The sequence below is a fragment of the Danio rerio genome, chromosome 13, assembly GCF_052040795.2.
Source record: "Danio rerio strain M-AB ecotype USA chromosome 13, GRCz13ab, whole genome shotgun sequence".
Taxonomy (NCBI): Eukaryota; Metazoa; Chordata; class Actinopteri; order Cypriniformes; family Danionidae; genus Danio; species Danio rerio.
The window spans coordinates 8072944-8092525 of NC_141033.1; the positions used below are offsets into that span (position 1 = coordinate 8072944).

General features: G+C 36.4%; 1 protein-coding gene across 20 annotated transcripts in view; it reads left to right on the forward strand.

Annotated features, from left to right (window-relative positions):
* gbf1 (golgi brefeldin A resistant guanine nucleotide exchange factor 1) overlaps positions 1 to 19582 on the forward strand; it is a 167139-nt gene that overhangs the window by 135763 nt on the left and 11794 nt on the right. For 11 of the 20 annotated variants that reach the window (XR_015505576.1, XR_015505577.1, XR_015505578.1 and 8 more), the window contains 11 exons: positions 856 to 949; positions 1023 to 1199; positions 1370 to 1434; positions 3599 to 3716; positions 3798 to 3869; positions 4967 to 5061; positions 5151 to 5304; positions 8849 to 9074; positions 9200 to 9348; positions 11883 to 12132; positions 16763 to 16953. Coding sequence is in view for 11 of the 20 variants with exons in the window: in XM_087278782.1 (XP_087134908.1) it covers positions 856 to 949; positions 1023 to 1199; positions 1370 to 1434; positions 3599 to 3716; positions 3798 to 3869; positions 4967 to 5061; positions 5151 to 5304; positions 8849 to 9074; positions 9200 to 9348; positions 11883 to 12132; positions 16763 to 16953 (1591 nt within the window). In the remaining 9 variants the exon portion in view is untranslated. Of the gene's footprint in view, positions 1 to 855; positions 950 to 1022; positions 1200 to 1369; positions 1435 to 3598; positions 3717 to 3797; positions 3870 to 4966; positions 5062 to 5150; positions 5305 to 8848; positions 9075 to 9199; positions 9349 to 11882; positions 12133 to 16762; positions 16966 to 19582 lie in introns of all 20 variants that reach the window. The other 9 variants (XR_015505573.1, XR_015505574.1, XR_015505572.1 and 6 more) reach the window with 1 other exon arrangement.

Here is a 19582-nt window from a genome sequence, read left to right on the forward strand (position 1 = left end):
TTGTTTTTATTTTTCTGACACTTCTCTCTCTTATTCTTGTTTATGTAAAGCACTTTGAATTGCAACTGTGTATGAAATGTGCTATATAAATAAACTTGTCTTGCACAATAACGATACCCAGCCCTAATCATGGGTCAACATTGGCCTTTCGTATTCTGTAGATTTTCCTTAATATGCACAGTGTCCTATGTACATAAAAAAAAAAAACAATGACTAATGCACCAGTCAATTCCATTTACACTTAGTACTGCTTTAGTCATTTTATTTAATCATTAGATGGCCCTTTTAAGGGCCTTTTTTGGCCCTTACAGATCCTTTTTACAACCTAACTAGTGTTATTTGCTGTAAAAACTTTAATTTCGTTCAGAATGCTTGCATTTAAGTGTCACTTGCACATCGTACCTGCTGGTGACAATGAACTAGACACATCTTGCATTATTAAGCTTACAGATTTATCGATTAGTAATTTAAATGAAGGAAAATTGACTCTTAATTCACATGTATTCAAATTATTATTGGTAACCTGTTGTTTGTTTATGTGGATAAAAAATGTCCTCATCATTTACTCGCACTCAAGTGGTTGTGAACGTTTCTGAATTTCTGAACACAAAACAACATATTCTGAAGAATGTTGGAAGCAGCCACAGATATCCATATCAGGATCAAAAAATACTATGAAAGTCAATGGCTTCGGCTTTTCAACATTCTTCAAAGTATCTTCTTTGTTGTTATTTAGAAGCAAGAAACTCAAACGGGTTTGGAACAAGTGAAGTAAATGATCACAGGATTTTATTTTTTGTTTGAACTGTCCCTTTAATCAAGATTATGATGTTGATGCTCTTCTTTTGCTTTCAGGAAATGTGCCATGATCTCTGCACACTACGGCTTCAGTGACGTCTTTGATAACTTGATCATTTCACTTTGCAAGTTTACTACACTCAGCTCTGAGGTAAAGAACCTACCATAAGCATACCATTTAGGTCAGGAACAAATAGGTCTGATTGGAGTTTGTGTGCTTTTAGTCAGTAGAGAACCTACCCACCGTGTTTGGCAGTAACAGGAAGGCTCAAGTCGCCGCTAAGACTGTCTTCAGCCTGGCGCATCGTCATGGTGATATTTTACGAGACGGATGGAAAAACATCATGGACTCCATGTTGCAGCTTTTCAGGGCTGAGCTTTTACCCAAGACCATGGTCGAGGTGAGATGAGAGTGTCAGCATGTCACTTGAAATCCCATACCAATTGCTTCTTGCTCTGTGCATGTAGGAGACGCTATAGCAAAGATAAAATACTTCAGGCAATAGTGCCACCCACTGTCACATAGGAAGATTTGTTTTGATGTGAATGAATGTTTTATTCTTGTTAAAAGGTTGAGGACTTTTTGGATCCTAATGAGAAGATTTCTTTGCAACGTGAAGAGACGCCATCAAACAGGTATGTTGGTCATGGTCTGAGGATAACCAAGGGGGCTGCAAGTGATAAAGTGGGATGTTGGAAATCTTTGGAGAAGCAGTATAAAAATGTACTAATATAATATAATATAATATAATATAATATAATATAATATAATATAATATAATATAATATAATATAATATAATATAATAAATATAATATAAAATAATATAATATAATATAATATAATATAAAATAATATAATATAATATAATATAATATAATATAAAATAATATAATATAATAGAAGGGCATCCATCTATGTAAAAATTTGCTCCAAAAGTTGGCGGTTCATTCCGCTGTGGTGACCCCAGATTAATAAAGGTACTAAGCCAAAAAGAAATTGAATGAATTAATTATAATATAATATAATATAATATAATATAATATAATATAATATAAATCATGCGGTCAAAACTTATTTTAAACAGTTGATTTCTTTTGGACCTACTTTTTTCCACCCAAAATCTTTTTTAATTTCAAAATTTTGAAAAGGTTTCAAACATCTTGAAAAGTTTGTCGCCTCACATATGCTAATGTGCCACAAACAGGACGTTAATATCACCAGCCATTCCCTATTTTATTAAGGTGTGTCCATATAAATGGCCCACCCTTTAGATATTTCACAGCTATACTTGTTCTTTATATCATTTTTGTTATTTACCTATTTAATAGAGCTGTGGGCCTACACTGGTATCACGGTTCAGTTTGGTTACGATTTTCATGCCATCGATTTGGTTCAATTCGATGTCTCGGTGTATCACGGTGCATTGACGATGCTCTGCATACACAGTTATATGTTTTCTTCACAGCAGGAATTCTTGTATTAAAACAGGCTGCGATTGGCTCTTGTGCGCTGCGCTCTTCACAGATGAGTGACACTGATAAGCAGCAAGCGGCAGCGGTGATCACAGCTGATACATGATAGACACGGTGGAGAAAACTCTGCAGGCATGCGCTCGTGTCTGTATCCGGAAGTATCGCTGTAAAACAGCTGAGAGGAGAGGAAAAGTCATGCCAGCAGGTCAAATGGGCCACAGTGAGAGAGAGAGAGAGAGAAAAAGAGAAAGAAATGGAGTATTTTTCAATAAATAGAGTAATTTTTCTCAATCGCAGTGAAATAGGTGCTTCTGCTTTAAGTGTCAGTGAAAGACTGATCCAGCAAACACACATGCAGTGAAATTGAGCACAGTTTCTGAGTTTTAAGTAGTTGGAGTGTTGTAAATACTCGCGCTCGCCTCCCTCGCCATAGCGCATATGAGATAAATGACGTCAGTACACAATAACCGGTTACGATTATTACTGAACCGATACCAAATTGTCCGCGTTTGCATCGCAGTGCACCGAAGAAACAATTCATTTTGACACCCCTACTATTTAATAATATAGTGCTTATATAGTATTTATTGTACTTGTGGCTTCTAGTGCAAATAATCATTGCACTTTATTAAACTTTAAAGTATCCAAAATGTCTTAAATATATATTTTTAAAAGGATATATATTTATATATTTCCCAGTGATGGGTTGCAGCTAGAAGGGCATCCGCTGTGTAAAACATATGCTGGATAAGTTGTCGGTTCATTCCACTGTGGCGACCCCAGAATAATAAAGGAAGCTGAAAAGAAACTGAATGAATGAGTAAATGTTTTTATATTTAAAATTTCTCGTTTGACCTTCAAAAATAAGAGGCAGTTGTTTGTTTAAAATACAAAAATACTCTAAATGAACCTAAACGTGTATTTTCTGTATTGCATGCTTTTGTTAGCACATCCTTTCATCAAACCCGTTTGTGCCATGATGCTGCAGTAATTGATGCCTGTTATGTAGTGAATGATCGTTTATTTGACTTTGTATTTGTCACGGTGTATGTACTTTGGAGGCGAATATCAGGCTGTCTGACATTTGCGTGATGCCCTATCGAAATACAAATAGACCAACACCAGCTGGGAATCATTTGCCTCTTATGAGAGCAATAACTTTCATCTTGAATCATGAATATACTTTTAGTGGTATTAAAAGAGTGTTAAGTAATTATTTAAGATTTGTGTTAAATGTGTTTATCATCTAACACCTCACACTGATTCTATTGGGGAGAAAAGCTCTTTTTGAAAGTGTTTGTCAACAATGATTGTTCTTCTGTCAGGGGTGAGTCTGCTGTTTTGAGTTTTGTCAGCTGGTTAACACTGAGCGAACAATCAGGGCTCAGAGGTCCCTCCACTGAGAACCAGGAGGCCAAGCAAGCTGCACTGCTCTGCATAAAGGTACGTTTTCTTTCTAAAGATCATTTTTGGTCTGACTTGTTCACATGAATAAGTTCAATATCAATATATCTCATCTTTCAGCAATGTGATCCAGAAAAGCTGAATACAGAAAGCAAGTTTCTGCAGCTGGAATCTTTGCAGGAGCTCATGAAGGTGAGGTCCACTTTCACAGACTGGGTGCATACACTGTAAAACCCAACGGTCAACTTTATCAAATGAAAGAAGTATAGTTAATTAAAAGTAAGTTTATGGAAAGTTAATACTACTCATTTGAAAAGGGTTTTGAACTGTGTTTAATGTAATGAGTTAATTAAATACTTCATTACTTCAACTTTAATGGAGTAAGTTCACAGGTTCGTAGCAATCGGATTCCTCAAACGGTTTGAGTTGCCTTAACTTATTGGGTTTTACAGTACTCAGTTGGTTTGAGTTCTCTTTATTTATTGGGTTTTGCTGTGCTATATTTGCTTTGTTTACTCAAATGAATTAAGTTCACAGTACCCATTAGGATTAGTTTTTGAACTAAAATGCTTTGTTGCAGTCAGTTTCCTGAAATGGTTTGAGTTACCTTAACTTTTTGGGTTTTACAGTGTACAGAAACCAAACCATCGTCATTTGTTCGCATTTTAACGCATGTTGTAAAAAAAATAAATGAGTGAAAAGAGAAGAGAACCCAGTCCAGGAGACTCGAAACAAGCAGAATTCCTTTATTGAGACGTGTTGGTTAATCTGCAGTCATACAGCGTCTTTTAAGATGTCCATGTGTCTGCAAGAGCCTACTAGAGGTCCGCAGTCTGCAAGTTCTTTCACAAGTCTCTCACAAGTCTCACATAAATCTAAATTGAGACAAAGATTTCATGTCTATATTGTGTTCTTAGGAGGAGGGGATATGGCTAAACAAAGCATGCAAATTAAGAGTTGTGGTCGGCAGGGTAAACTGCTCTTTCAGGCCTTGATCTCATCATGTTCTGGAGACAGAAACCGCCTGACCATTTGATCGAAAAGAGAAAACAATAGACACAAACATGCTGTGAAACTGACAATTTGCATTACTTTGGCTTAGCCTGTAATCAGAAAGACAAAAGGTTAATGTCCCTCCTAGCTGGAATGTTAATGAAATGATATAATTAAAAACCAGAGAATATAACTTTTTAGTTATACGTAGATTATTGTTCATTTGAAATTAGATGATATAAATTTATATTTCCACACGTATTACATTAGATTGAGGTATTTCTGAATATTTTCAGGCTCTCATCTCTGTGACCCCTGATGAGGAAACATATGATGAAGAAGATGCTGCTTTTTGCTTGGAGATGCTGCTACGTATCATTCTTGAAAACAGGTATTGCCACGCGAACGGGTTGTGTTACTGTGTTGAGAATTACTAGTTGATGAAGATGTGGTGACAGAGAGATGGCTGTGTGTTTACAGGGACAGAGTATCGTGTGTTTGGCAAACGGTGCGGGATCATCTGTATCAGTTGTGTGTCCATGCTAATGAGAGCTGCTTCCTGGTGGAGAGAGCAGTGGTGGGATTGCTCAGGCTTGCCATACGCTTGTTGCGCAGAGAGGACATCGGCTCACAGGTACACATACTTGACATATACAGTACAAACTCACACTCTCTATGGTAACGTCACTGATCATAACAGGAGCTAAACCTTTTAGACTAGAACGAAAACAGTCGAGGTCCACACTGGCGTTTCACCTAGCATTTCTGAACAGATACACTGCCTCCACAATACACTGATGAAAATGCGCATCACATGACCACACACACACTCTGGCATGCGCTGCAGTTCATCAAGGATTTTCCGCTAGATTTCATCTCACTAAAGTTGTTAAGCGTTATATTTAATTCATCTTGTCTTTATCTAATGGTCTTTTGAATCCATTACTTGTTCTCAGGTAACATGTTTTTGGTGAGCACGAAGATAAATTAATATATTCAATTATGATGCCACGTACACCGATTTGACTGATTGCTTGCCTTTATTTCCTATATTGTATAAACTTACTGTACATTATACTTTTAGAATGGCCATTATTGATTATTAAATCTAAGATTCGGTAAAAGAGAGAGACAGGGTATGTTTCATATTTTTCAACGAAAATGAAAGGAGGCGGTTATGTTAGGCTTTGTTTTGCTATAAATATGCATACAGTGAAGATGAAGGTCATATAGATATGTAGCTAGACAATGCCTCAACATTTATAGTGTCTGATGAGTTAACATCAACATGAAAACAGGCAGTTCCTCATGTCATGTTTTTATTTTATTAAGAAAGTGAAACAATGTAGCCAGGATGATGCGAATGATGTTATAAAGTACACTGTTTTTACCCGAAGTGTCTTTTGTAATTGGTTGTCTATATCAAACCTGCGAAGTCTGAACTTAGGGAAAGGATGAAAGACTGAACTTTGTGCACTTAATATTGAGAAAAAGCTCCAATCAGATCATGCAAACATATGGAGCCACGTCCCCATTTTCATATGTCAGCGTTTTTATAAAACTGTTTTCAGGGCTCGAAAACTCCGGCGAAGTGTGGACGGAAGGCATAACCGTAGAAAAACGTATGCATTTTGAAACTAAAATGTATTAGTGTGAACGGGGCCTCCGAGTTCAGCTCCATCCCTGATTAAACGCAACTTAACCAATTAAGTAGGATCTGAAGGAGCAATTGGTAATTAAGGGCAGGTGTGTTTGATCAATGTTGCAGATAAACTCTGCAGGACGGTAGATCTCTGGGAACAGGGTTGAACAGCTTTAGACTTTAAAAAAAAAGAAAAACAAATGCCAATGGTTGCTTGTTGGGCATTGTTGGGTCATCAGTGGTTACCTGTCGAGCCAGCTTGGGAACTAATCAAACGGATGACAGTCGACTGAAAAGAGAGCAATTGCTGCGTACCAATTCGCATTACTTATACTACACTCTAAAACTGTGGTTCTCAAACTGTGGTACCCGTACCACTAGTGGTACTCGGGCTTCCTTCTAGTGGTACACGTAGGAATTGCTGAATAATAAAAATAATAAAATGAACACACATTTAAGCCTTTGACGCGTATGAAAACACTGATGTGATCAGCATTGGCAGTTACCTGAAGCCACGATCACACCAGTCTGTACCCGGTACCCGAGTCTGCTTGAAAACAAAGATCAGTACATAGCGAACTTTACGATTCACTTAAGATGCGATCTCATTCGCACCAAATCCCGAAAAATGCCACAAGTAAGAATTTAAGCGCTGTATTGATTCCATCACTCACTTGGTCCCACTTTATATTAAGTGGCCTTAACTAATATGTACTTACACAGGAATTAATAGTTTGTTAAAATTTACTTATTGTGTAAATACATGTATTTACTGTGTACTTATGCTTGATTAATTACAAGTATCTAATTACATCTGTAGTTATTTTTTGTAAATACATTTGTAAACACACTGTTGACCATCCCTTACACCTTAACCCACCCTTAAACCTACCCACACCACTCACTTTTCTGACACACGTAGGCCCACTGGCTACTATATATTAATACTACAACTTGTACAAGTTTTCTTTTTACTTTTTGAGAACAGTGCCATTTTTTATGAACTTTCAAAAGCACATTCTAATTAGAATATTGAAGTTTTTTTTTTTTTTTTACCTGCAAGCACAGTTAATGTTAAAACTTTTTCTAATGTTTAAAGTGGCTGACAATTATACATATTCTTTATAATATGAATTAATTTGCCTAATTTTTGAGCTGTGCAGAGCTGTAGCTGCTTAATTAGCCCAACTACGCTACTATATTTCAATACTAGTTATTATGGGGGTACTTGGAGAGGCAATTTGTTTCTGAGGTGGTACTTGGTGAAAAAAGTTTGAGAACCACTGCACTAAAAGTATGTACTTTTTGTGAAGGAAAAAGTTATACATTTGAGTGTGTGAAAGAAGAGTATGCAAACTTTGGGACATACTACATCCTCGTTAACAGATCGTTATGTTGCTTAGTTTTGATCCCTGTCAATCATCCACATTTCTGTCGTATTTAATTTCCTAGCTTATTGGAGAAGCTGCAGCAGCAGTTTAATCTCCCATTCACGAGTCTTTCATGCAGAGAAATCTCCTCAGGTCTGTGAATAATATACATTTACATGTCGTTTAGCTGACGCTTTTATCCAAAGCGGCTTACAAATGAGGACAAGGAAGCAATTTACACAACTATAAGAGCAACAATGAATAAGTGCTGTAGGCAAGTTTCAGGTGTGTGAAGAGTGTAAGAAGCAAAATATTAGTAATTTATTTTTATTTTTTTTGTAGTTAGTGGAGGAGTCAGAGAGGGAGTTGCATATTAATAAGGAAAGTGGAGACTAAATAGTTGAGATTTTAGACGCTTTTTGAAGAAAGCGAGTGACTCTGCCATTCTGATGCAGTTAGGGAGTTCATTCCACCAACTGGGCAGATTAAATGCGAGAGTTCGGGAAAGTGTTTTCTTCCCTCTTTGGGATGGAACCACGAGGCGACGTTCATTCACAGAACGCAAGTTTCTGGAGGGCCTATAAATCTGCAGAAGTGAGATCAGATAAGAAGGGGCGCAGCCAGAAATCGCTTTGTAAGCAAACAACAGTGCTTTGAATTTGATGTGAGCAGCAACAGGCAGCCAGTGCAAACGGATGAGTAGGGGAGTGACATGTGCTCTTTTAGGTTCATTAAAGACCACTCGTGCTGCTGCGTTCTGAAGCAGCTGAAGAGGTTTGATAGAGTTAGCTGGGAGCCCGGCTAGTAGAGAGTTGCAATAGTCCAGTCTGGAGAGAATGAGATAGGATAGGGTCGGATCTTTTTTAATTAAAATATACATAACTGTTTTCTTAGTCGTTTGAACTCTTCGATTACAGTCATGACAAATAGAAACTACTAGAAAAGTCCAAAGTTCAAACCTGAGTCACGCAAGCAGCTGTCTTATTCAGTGCTGCCATTACTTATCAACAACTGTCACTATGGTGCTGCAAAGGTACTGGGGTTCAGAACCCAAACCACCGTGTGAACAGTTCAGGGGGAGCTGAGCTCTACCAAACCTGAGTGTGAACCAGGCAGTCAAGCTCAATTTGAAGGTAGTCTAAGAATTGTCGTTGTACTCTCCACAGGTTCTCCTCTCCCTTCGCCTGCTGCTGATGATGAAACCTCACGTCCTGTCTAGAGTCAGTCGGGAGGTGGCCTACGGCTTGCATGAGCTGCTTAAAACTAACGCTGCCAACATCCACAGCACTGACGATTGGTACACTCTCTTTTCCCTCCTGGAGTGCATCGGTGCTGGGATCAAACCTCCGGCTGCTCTGCAGTTCGCCAACACTAACCCAGACAATGACACAGGTGATTCAAGGAATTCCCACTTATTTCCAACCATTTTATCTGTTTCTGTACCGCAAGATGCAGTCGAATGTGCCGTGATGTTTCTTTTCCAGATTGGCTGATCTTGTGTAATCCCTTTGTTCCAGGCGCGCAGTCAGACAGTGAACTCAGCTCATATCATCAGAGTGAAGTTAGTCTTGACCGGGGATACACGTCCGATTCTGAGATTTACAACGAGCATGGCAAATCCAGAATACCCCGTTCTGCTACTGATGTGGATGTAGGCTGGCTAGTGGTGAGTATCCACACAATGCACCAGAAAGCATTTTTTTATTTTAAATTATTTACATTTTAAAAGAATAAGCAGTAACAAAAACAACCATCAACAATGGAGAGGAAAAGGAAAAACTGTATAGGTTCTCATTCTGGTACATCAAAAACACTGTAATCAAACAGAAAATGTGTTTATATATAGTTGAAGTCAGAATTATTTGTCCACTGGATTTTTTTTTCTCCACAATTTCTGTTTAAAGAAGGTTTTTTCAACACATTTCGGAACCACTAATCAGGGTTCAACTCTAAGGATTTTTTCTACTGGTCCAATTGCAGTAGGGGTTCAGATTTTTACCTGCCCTGCCAGATTTTTCACTAGCCCCACCAAAAAATAAAGTTAATAGCTATTTCTTAGTCAGGTTGTAAATAATGTGTCAAAATAACGTCTGTAAATCTAAAATTTAAATATTTTAAAAATGTTAATAAATATATAAGCAAAGTTCTAAGTGTTATGTGAACAATAATAACAATATGGAAAATGTGCAGGTATTTTTATGCAAAACAAAAGATGGCTGACTTGCCAAACTGACGGCAAACTGCAAAACATCACTTCCTTTTTTCGTCATGTTGTACCCACATAAATGTTTGCTACCAAGCTACTTAGCCTCATAATTTGACATTGCCGTCATGTTGCCATCTCTAAACATAACGTGCTCACAACATCCAATAAGATAAGAGGAACCGAAAAGCAATAGGTTGTTTAAGACTTCACAAAGAAGGAGAGTTTAGAAAGCTTAAAAGCATAAACTGTTTCTCGATTCCAAGACTTTATTTTCACGCAATTGACAAAGTGGCAGACAAATGAAACTTTGGTTACAAGGCAGCGATGGCCCAATCAGACCAGTAACAATCCTGTCTACTGTCCTGAGTGTCTCTCATGCTAGCCCCGGGCCATCAGGCAGTCCTTATTGTTTAGCCCTGCTAATTTCTAATTAATGATTTCTTTTATCTTTGTTATAATGACAGAACATAATATTATATGAGATATTTTTTAAGATATTAGTATTCAGCTTAATTTAAAGGCATGTAAAGGCTTAACTAGGTTAATTAGGTTATATCTATATGTGTACAACAGTCTCAATACTAAACTTTAAGGTAAAAATTGTTAAAAGCCATTATTATGGATTATATGGAGAGGTTTGCAGGTCTAGTTGGGGAGTTTTAACATAAGACGGAAAGGGCTTCCAAATTTTGGTAAAGGTTTTGATATGTCTTTGAAGGGAGTGTCTAATCTTTTCTAATTTTATTAAAAACAAATAAGTATATATATTTTTTTATAAGAATGACAATAAAAAAAAAACAAAAAAAAAAAACAGTATATCCTTCATCCACTGTGCATGCAAGGGTGGTCACTTCAGTCACTAGGGCACGGATCCAATTCATATCAGATAAATTTCCACACATGAACAAGGCCTGAATCTGATTTGAGTCATTTGGAATCCATGTGATTTTTTTTTCCTGCTTACATGTATATGGACCATATCCAATCAGTGCCACATAGGAGAAAAAAAATCATAATTGAGTCACTTGAACCATGCAGTGTAAATGCAACCTGATAGATGACAGTGTTATATCTATATATTTAATGATCGAAAGAGATAAGACTGAAAGTTGGTGTTACTTTGTCTTAAGGTGAATGCAGTAAGTGACTATTATTATCAATAACGTTACCTGTGTAGCACAAAAGTTCAAAACATACAAAAACGTAAAAAACTAAATTTTACCCATAAAATGTTCTGCCTTTGTGCTTTGTTTTCTTTGTTTGCTTATTATTACACCCATAGACAGCACTAAAGTCCAGCATCTTCACCTAGTAACACTGTCTTGACTAGTGCGATTGACTGTACAAATATGGCGGTGCTAATGACGCATGCTCAGGGACCGTATGCGATATCTAGTGTATATATCGCAGCTGCAGCAGGCTCCACTCAGTGTCCACAATGTACAATACATTTTAACCACATCCAAACGCTTATAAATGATATTCTTGTATTGTAAAATGGTTATAAAAACATGAGACAGAGAGGTAATTTCATAAAAAATAACAACAATATTATTGCGTTACAGCTTAAATATACTTTATAACGCAAAAACAACATTACGCACACATAATACTGCTGTTTTGTGTCAGTTAATACAGTTAACTGTTAAAACTTAAACTTTTAAGCCAACTGGTTGAGTTATTAAATAAATAACCAATTAAAGGTTAAAAATAATCAGACAAAGCACCAAATACGTTTAACTCAACTATTAGTTTAAATAAATAACTCAAAGTTTTTTTTAGCTTGGGAGCAGCACAAATACAATAAAAGCCTAAAAAGGGCAGCGTCAAAGAGTTCAAACGAAAAATTGTGGGGGTATTTTGAGCTGAAACTTCCCATACAAACTCTTGGGACATCAGAGACTTATTTAAAATCTTGTAAAAAGGAGCATAATAAGAACAATCTCTTTAAGAACAATATATAACAACCTTCAATCATCTTCTGTGTTGTGCAGGTGGGTAAAGATGACCTGGACGGATCGAAGGCAGCGGTGACCACACCTTCAAAGCCCATGAACCATCCTCTCGTTAACCAGTACAGTTTAACTCTCGGGCAGGACATGGGTCTGCATGATACCAAGTCCCTCATCAAGTGCGTGGATTCGCTTTCCTTCATCGTACGCGATGCTGCTCACGTCACTCCAGAAAACTTTGAGCTTTGTGTTAAAGCCATTCGTGTGTTCGTGGAGGCCAGCCTTAATGGAGGTATGTGTCTTTTAAAATTTTTGAAATCTGCCAAAATTAAGGTTATTTAAAGGAACACTTCACTTCACTTTTTTAAACAGGCTTATTTTAGCTTGTCTAATTTCCTTTTTTACTTGGTAGCACCGTTGCTCCCATTTTCAAATATGTTAGGAGCACCATAAGCAATTTAGAAGCACCCACCAGTGAATGAGCACCACTGCAAACTGGATATTAACAGATTTATTGTATTTGAAAACATCATCAAATAGGACTAACAAAAACCAGAAACCACTAACTAATTCTGTTATAGCTTATTGATATTTGTGCAAAAATTGCTAAATGAATGTCTAATAATTATAAAATATTATGATAAAGATGATAATAATACCAACAATGAATAACATTATCATGCCGCTTTGAATGTGAGTTATCTGCTATAAAAAGTCCAACTGTTACATTGACAAATAAATCTATAGTTTGCATCAAACAAAAATGAAGCATTGCAGTAAGAAATAATCATTTTGCACTATTGTTTTTATACGCTTGTCAATATAATAACCAGAAGAAAGGAAAAAAAATCTCACTTCTGCCATTCTTTAAAGGTTTTGATTTCAGTTTGTGTGATTTTTAAATGCTCAGTCTCGTTATGCGTTGATTTACTTTTTTTGTGTTTGAGAAAAAAAGCAGGTGAGTCAGCTGACCCAATGAGCTCTGAACACAGTGAATGCAGTGCATCGAGATTCGGGCCTTTAAACAGCTGATCCACTCAGAGTATTTCAGCACTCTCTGAAAACACTGGATTGATCTCGGCTGACGAATCATATCACGGAATGATCGCTCTCATCGGCACCAATATATGTAACTTAAAGTGGGGTTGCAAACCTGTGTACTTTTCATTGCTGCTTCCTCAAACTTCAGCCACTTGCAGTTTCCGCAGTCACAAAAAGTCCCATCTCAACAAGTGCGCCTAAAAAGTTTCAGCGCAAGGCGTCGCATTCGCGTCCCTCCATTCGAAATAATGACTTGCACAAGCTTGCTTTAGTTAATAGCCTTGGTCATAGTTAATCCAATTTGAGTGGTTATTAGTCTCGGTGTACAAACTAGCGCACCGTTGGCATAACTTTAGTTGTCGCAGTTTTGATCCTTGCAGAAATCCGGTGTTGAGAAGCTTTTACGATTAATTAACCGTGACGAATTAAAGCATGGTGAATAGTGAAACTGGTTAATCATTGCATACCTAAGTAGGAGCGGTGGTGGTGGTAGTATAAGTGGTGGTGGTAGTAGTGGTGTTGTTCGTGGTAGTATTAGTTGTAGGTAGTGGTAGTATTAGTGGTAGGATCCCTACGATCCCCATCCAAACGCCTTTGTGTGCTTTTACCCACGTGGGGTGTGGGCGGGACTGTGACTTGCGCCGGAAATGGCTGCTGGACCAGTTGGCTGCCCGCACTCAACGGACTGTTTTCCATTACCCCTATTCCCATCCCCTCTGTCTATGTTGTGTCTTGCCAGTGTGCTTATGCTAAGATAGGGCTGTTTTTCTCCCTTTTCTCACTTTGTCCTAATCAAGGGCAAGCTGAGGGGGTGTTTTTTAGCCTAGCTGTCCAAATGTATCTTTCTTCGTTTCTAAATGCTACCTCCTATGATCTGTCTCCCCTGAAAAGTTGTTTGTGATGTTTTGTGTATGGTCTAGGGGGTCCAATTTCGCTATACGAAAGTGTAGTGACAAATAAAGGCTTGATTGATTAACCTAGGGGTGTTGTTCGTGGTTGTATTAGTAGTAGTATTGGTGGTAGTAGGTGTAGTAGTTGTAGTGGTGGTGGTAGTAATAGTGGTGGTGGTAGTAGTTGTCATAGTTGTATTAGTCATCCTGGCCACCGTCTTAATAATAATAATATCATATTAATAATAATTATTCATAATGATACTTAAGTAGATGATGATGAAAGTAATATTCGACGCCAACAGTGATAGTGAATTATAGTGAAGATAACATCAATAATTATAAATAATGACGTAATAACTTGACACACAGCCACCTCCAGTTTTATGCCATCGCACTAACCAATTGTTAGTTCATAAAGCCAAGTTACATTTTATTTGATGATACCTTTCGGGGGGGTATTTTATTCAGAGTTTGACTCCTTGTGGGATTAGAGTGTCTGCTTGACTTCCGTGCCTTTTGTAATTGAATGTGTCAGTACCTGTAAGCTCTTTAGTGCTGTATCTTGAGCTGTGCTCGACTGGTGAGTCATTTCACTCGGGGGCAATTCAACTGTCTTGTTGTGCCCTCTCCGTTTATCCTTCACCCTGTCTCTCAGTTTTTTTTTTTCTATCCGGGGTGGTCTGCGATCTACAGTAGGCTTAGTCGAGACTCATTCAGCACTTTGTAGCTCCTCTGCCAATCAGCATGGCCTTTTCATGAGCCAGAGGCCTATGTTTACTTGGGAAGATACATGCTGTCATCAAGTGCTTAAGAACTCACTTTGACTGCGGCAGATCAAAGTTTTGAGGTTTCAACGTCTAATGGACAAGAGCACTGGCATAATGATATGGTGGATTTCGGCTTTATTCTCTATTTTTTTGTTATTTTTTTGTAACTTTTTTTGATTAAGAGTGCAAAATATACAACATATGGTAAACAAAGATGGGGTGATATGATCATATTTTTTAGACCTGGTTAGAATTCTGGCTGCTGCATTTTACAAGCTGAAGTTTATTAATAGAGCATTACAGTAATCCGGCCTAGAAGTCATAAAAGCATGAACTAGCTTTTCTGCATCAGAGATAGTTAGCATGCTTCCTAACTTAATATTTTTCAAATGAAAGAAGGCAGATTTTGTGACAAAGGAGATTTGATTTTTTGTTGTTGTTGTTGTTTTTTTGCGACAGACAAACATTCATTCAGTAAAAGCATGACCATGATCAGGGATGCCGCTGTGGGGGTGGAGGGTTAGGATGATTCTAAGGGCCCACACATTTAGGGGGCCCCCAGAGACATTATCAAGGGCCCACTACTAACACCCACCTGACCGTGATATGCATACGCCTCCATTTTGTCGCTTTGTTTTTGTGGCCGTCACCTAGAAATAGCTGTACACAAAAAAGCAGCTTGATGATTCATGTGTACGGGGGTTCAACAGGAAAAAAAACAGTGAACCAGCCAAGAAGGTAGCAAGGGGGGACAATCGAACTTGGGTTCAGTCCAGGCAACTGAACCAAGTGTGAAAGCACCCGAAATCATTGTTGCACTAATGCCATCACCATGGCAAATCGAAAGAAGTTGTTATTAGAAATTTGTTACTAATTGTGCTTTCACACCTAGACCTTTTGCCCAGTTAGCGCAGTTCTTTGGCATATGAAGTCTCCACTTCACTTCCTAATCTGCAATTGCCTCTCTGGATATACCACTAACTGTACTCAAAAAAAAAAAAAAAAAAATCTAATGCTTTCCTTCTTAGACTTTACAGACCTGAAACTTGCCTATAGCACTTATTCGTTGTTGCTCTTAGAGTTGTGTAAATTGCTTCCTTGTCCTCATTTGTAAGTCGCTTTGGATAAAAGCGTCTGCTAAATGACTAAATGTAAATGTAAATATGTGAATCCAGCAATCGTGCTCGGATTAGCGTCAAAACAATTGGTCCGAAATTGCCTGAATGAGGTGGTCTCAGCTCGATTGAAACGAACCCTGGAGCAGATCGATTGTAGTGAGAAAGCGATACGATCCGAGCCCGGCTATATCACAGTGTTTTATAGATATGTAATAGAAGAGAGAATTATGTGTAGGGCGGGAGGTCATTCCAGACATCCCATGTCCGCCGGAAGTTTAGGGAGTCTCCCGCAAATGCACAGAGTCTCCCAGACACCAGAAAACAAGTGATAATCTCCTGGTAATCGCGCGTCTCCCTCCCGGTCCTCACATACGTTGCACACCCTTCTCATCCTCCCCACGCATACCTCCTCGCTTCTCAGACACGTCATGCGCACCCTGTCAAACACCACCAAACCACCACCCCCCGACAGCTGAGCGGGACTCTGCAATATAAACCGTGAAACTTTGACCAATGTGAGGAGAGTTTACTCACTCGTGACTTGTTTTTGGTCCGTTTAGAAACTTTGCAGTGTGAAAGCGAACCGCACCAAGAACAAAGAGCAACATTGTAACAATTTTTATCCCTGTTTCGGAACAACTGAATCAATTCACAGGTCTGAAAGCACCCTAAAACAATTAGGTTTAAAACGTGTTTAAAAAAGCATCTTCTCCAGGAAGCACACCCTAAATGTTTTTAAAAGTATTAAAATTTAACAATTTTGACTTCAACTGCATACTTAATCTGAGGTGGTGCTGTATTACACAGCATCCAAATCAACATGTGGTGCATTAAAAGCAAGATGCGTGATATGAGAACACAACCTTTTTGACGCAATTTCAAAATGTCTGAGAGAGGTTTTTCTAACCAGCAAATAAAAGGGTGTGAAGATAGAGAAACCATGTTAGAAAATCAGCACCTGTGATTCATCCTCATAGCTTTGTTTGCAGTCATTATGGAATTGCTGTAGTTGACGGATATGAGAATAAGGAGGTGTGCGCTTGAAAGCTTAATTTGATTCGCCTTGTTAGTCAGTGTTGATTTTGTTTCCACGCCCTCCGCAGGCTACCGCACCCACGAGAAGAAGAAGAGCCACAAATACGACTCCAAATCCAGCCGGCTCCGAAAGAAGCCACGGGAGAAGGAAGGTGCATCACGAAGAACCAAAGCGTCCAGTCAGCGGCCCGCCCGTTCCCATAGCGACGATGAGGAGGAGGAGGGCGTGCCGGCCAGTTACCACACGGTGTCTTTTCAGGTTAGTCTGGATGTAAGTACAACAGCCCTTTCCCTAATTCCTCAATCTGTCCATCATCATGTTTGCTGATATGCTCAGTGAGGGGAGGAGCATGTGTTTATTTCAGGGTTCAAACTGCAGAAAGATGAATATTTATGTTTTATATCTAAGGCCTTTTAAGTTTGCGAACTCATTTATGATTTAAATGGGGGAAAAAATCAAATACTACAGATTCTTTACTTTTTTTTTTCTACAATTAACTTTTAAGTATTTTTTGTCTGAGGCTTTTTTAGTTTGAGAACTCATTTCTGATGTAAGCGGAAAAAGTAATTATTAAGAAATTGTTAATTACGATCTCTCACAGCAGAATCAAGTGTTCAAGTAAAATTTTGAAATCGAAAAGAAGATTTAGGGTGGAAAAAATAGGCCTAAAAGAAATCAACTGTTTAGGTTAAGTTTTGACAGCATGATTATTAGAATTTTTAGTAACACTTTATAATAACTACAAACTATGAATCATTTATTAAGCATTAGAAAATAGTGGATTCATTATTTGTTGAGCGTTAACTCTACATTAAAAAAACGTTAGTAAGTAGTTTATAACCACAGCTACAAATGCTGTATTCTTGACTTATACACACACTTATAATGTACTTAATAATTGTATTTTCATAATTTGTGAGTGATATATTTTTAATTTCTAAATAAAATATAGCATCATTTAAAAACCAGTTCTATTTAAGAGTAGTTGATGGTTTTTAAGATCATTCAGAATGAGTTAGTAAATGATTAATAAACTGTTTAAATCAACCTTTATATATTAATGGTTACTATGTATGTTAATAAATGCTTTAATAACTCAACTTCAATCAGTTTTGTGAGCTAATCTAAAGTGAGGACTATTTATGCTTCGTAAATCACTTAAAAATGACAATTAAATACTTAGTATTAAATGAACAATAATCTTTGCAATCCTATCTAAAAATAAAACTACTGCAAAAATTGGTTAAAACAACAATAGAATAATTTAACAATATATTATAATACAACATTTCAATGTTATTTAGCGATGTCTAAATTGTACAATTATTTTATTTTGAATAAGGTTGCAAGATTTATTTTCTCATTTGATTCAGTTTAATTTGTGTATCTTCAAATGAACAGAAATAAATGTCGTTTTTGTTCTTTTTTCTGTTTAGAATGTTACTAAGCCTTTAATTGTCATTTATAAGGGATTTCCGAAGCATAAATAGTCCTCACTTTAGATTAGGTCACAAAACTGGAGGAAGTTGAGTTAATAAAGCATTTATTAACATACAAATAATCTATTAGTATACCCCAGAATAATAAGAATTATAAATTTTGATTTGAAAAGTTTATTAATCACTTACACACTCATTCTGAATGATCTTTAAAAACCACCAACTATTCTTAAATATGGTTTGTAAATATTAAGTAAAAATAAAATATATAAATAAATAATAAATAAAAAGTGCAATATTTGATTTAGTAATGAAAAATGAATCATTAACAAACTATGAAAACACAATCATTAAGCACATTACACATGTGCTTAAGTCAAGAATAGAGCATTTTTAGCTGTAAACTGCTTACTAACGTTTATTAATGTAGAGTTAATGCTTAACAAATAATGAATTCACTAGATGGTAATGCTTAATAAATGTTTGATAGTGTGTAGTCTTAACACTATTACTGTTACAGATTTTTTTTTATATTGTGCTTATTATATATTATATTGAATTATATTATATTATATTATATTATATTATACATTTATATTATATTATACATTTCATTATATTGTATTATACATTTCATGCATTTTTATCTGATTTATGATTTAAATGGAAAATACTTAAGAAGTTTTTAACAATTCACCTTTTAAAGTGTTTTTGTTAGGTTTTTAACAGCAGTGGTCAAGTAAAATTTTTAAATTTTAAATAAAACTGAAGACCTATAAATAAATCAAATATATAAAGTAAATTAAGTATTGCCATCACAATTTTTAGGAATATTATTAAAAACAAGTTTTTGTTAATTTTATAATTTTATATATTATATTATAGCTATATTTAATTAGATATTATATTTTAATTTGCTTAAAAAATTAAAAAGAATCTCATTATGAATCAAATCCAGAACAAAATATAAAAAAAAGGTTTTTCAAAACTGAAACGGTATTCACCGTAACACTTAATTGTAGTATATAATATGTAGTATTGTAGTATTTCTGCAGAGTCTTAAAGTCTTAAATTTCAAAAACTAAATTTTAAGCCTTAAAAAGTCTTAAAATCACTGAAATATTGTCTTGTAGATCCTCGATCCTTTTAAACAAGTCTTAATTTTCATCTGTCAATGTCTCCAATCACCAACAGTCCATCGCAAAAAACCTTCAACTGAAATCTATTTACTAATATGTTATTTTATTTTTTTAAAGAAAAGCCATTTTACAAATGTGCATGTATACAACTAGAGTTTGCTTGTGTTGATACATTATTTTAAATATGTGGCAAAGAAATAACTAATATGAGACTAATTATTAGCTATATGTATATTATTTGTATGAGGCAGGTAAACTTTTTTTTTCCACAACCAACCAGGAAAAAAAACCCTTAGTGTTTTTCATTTG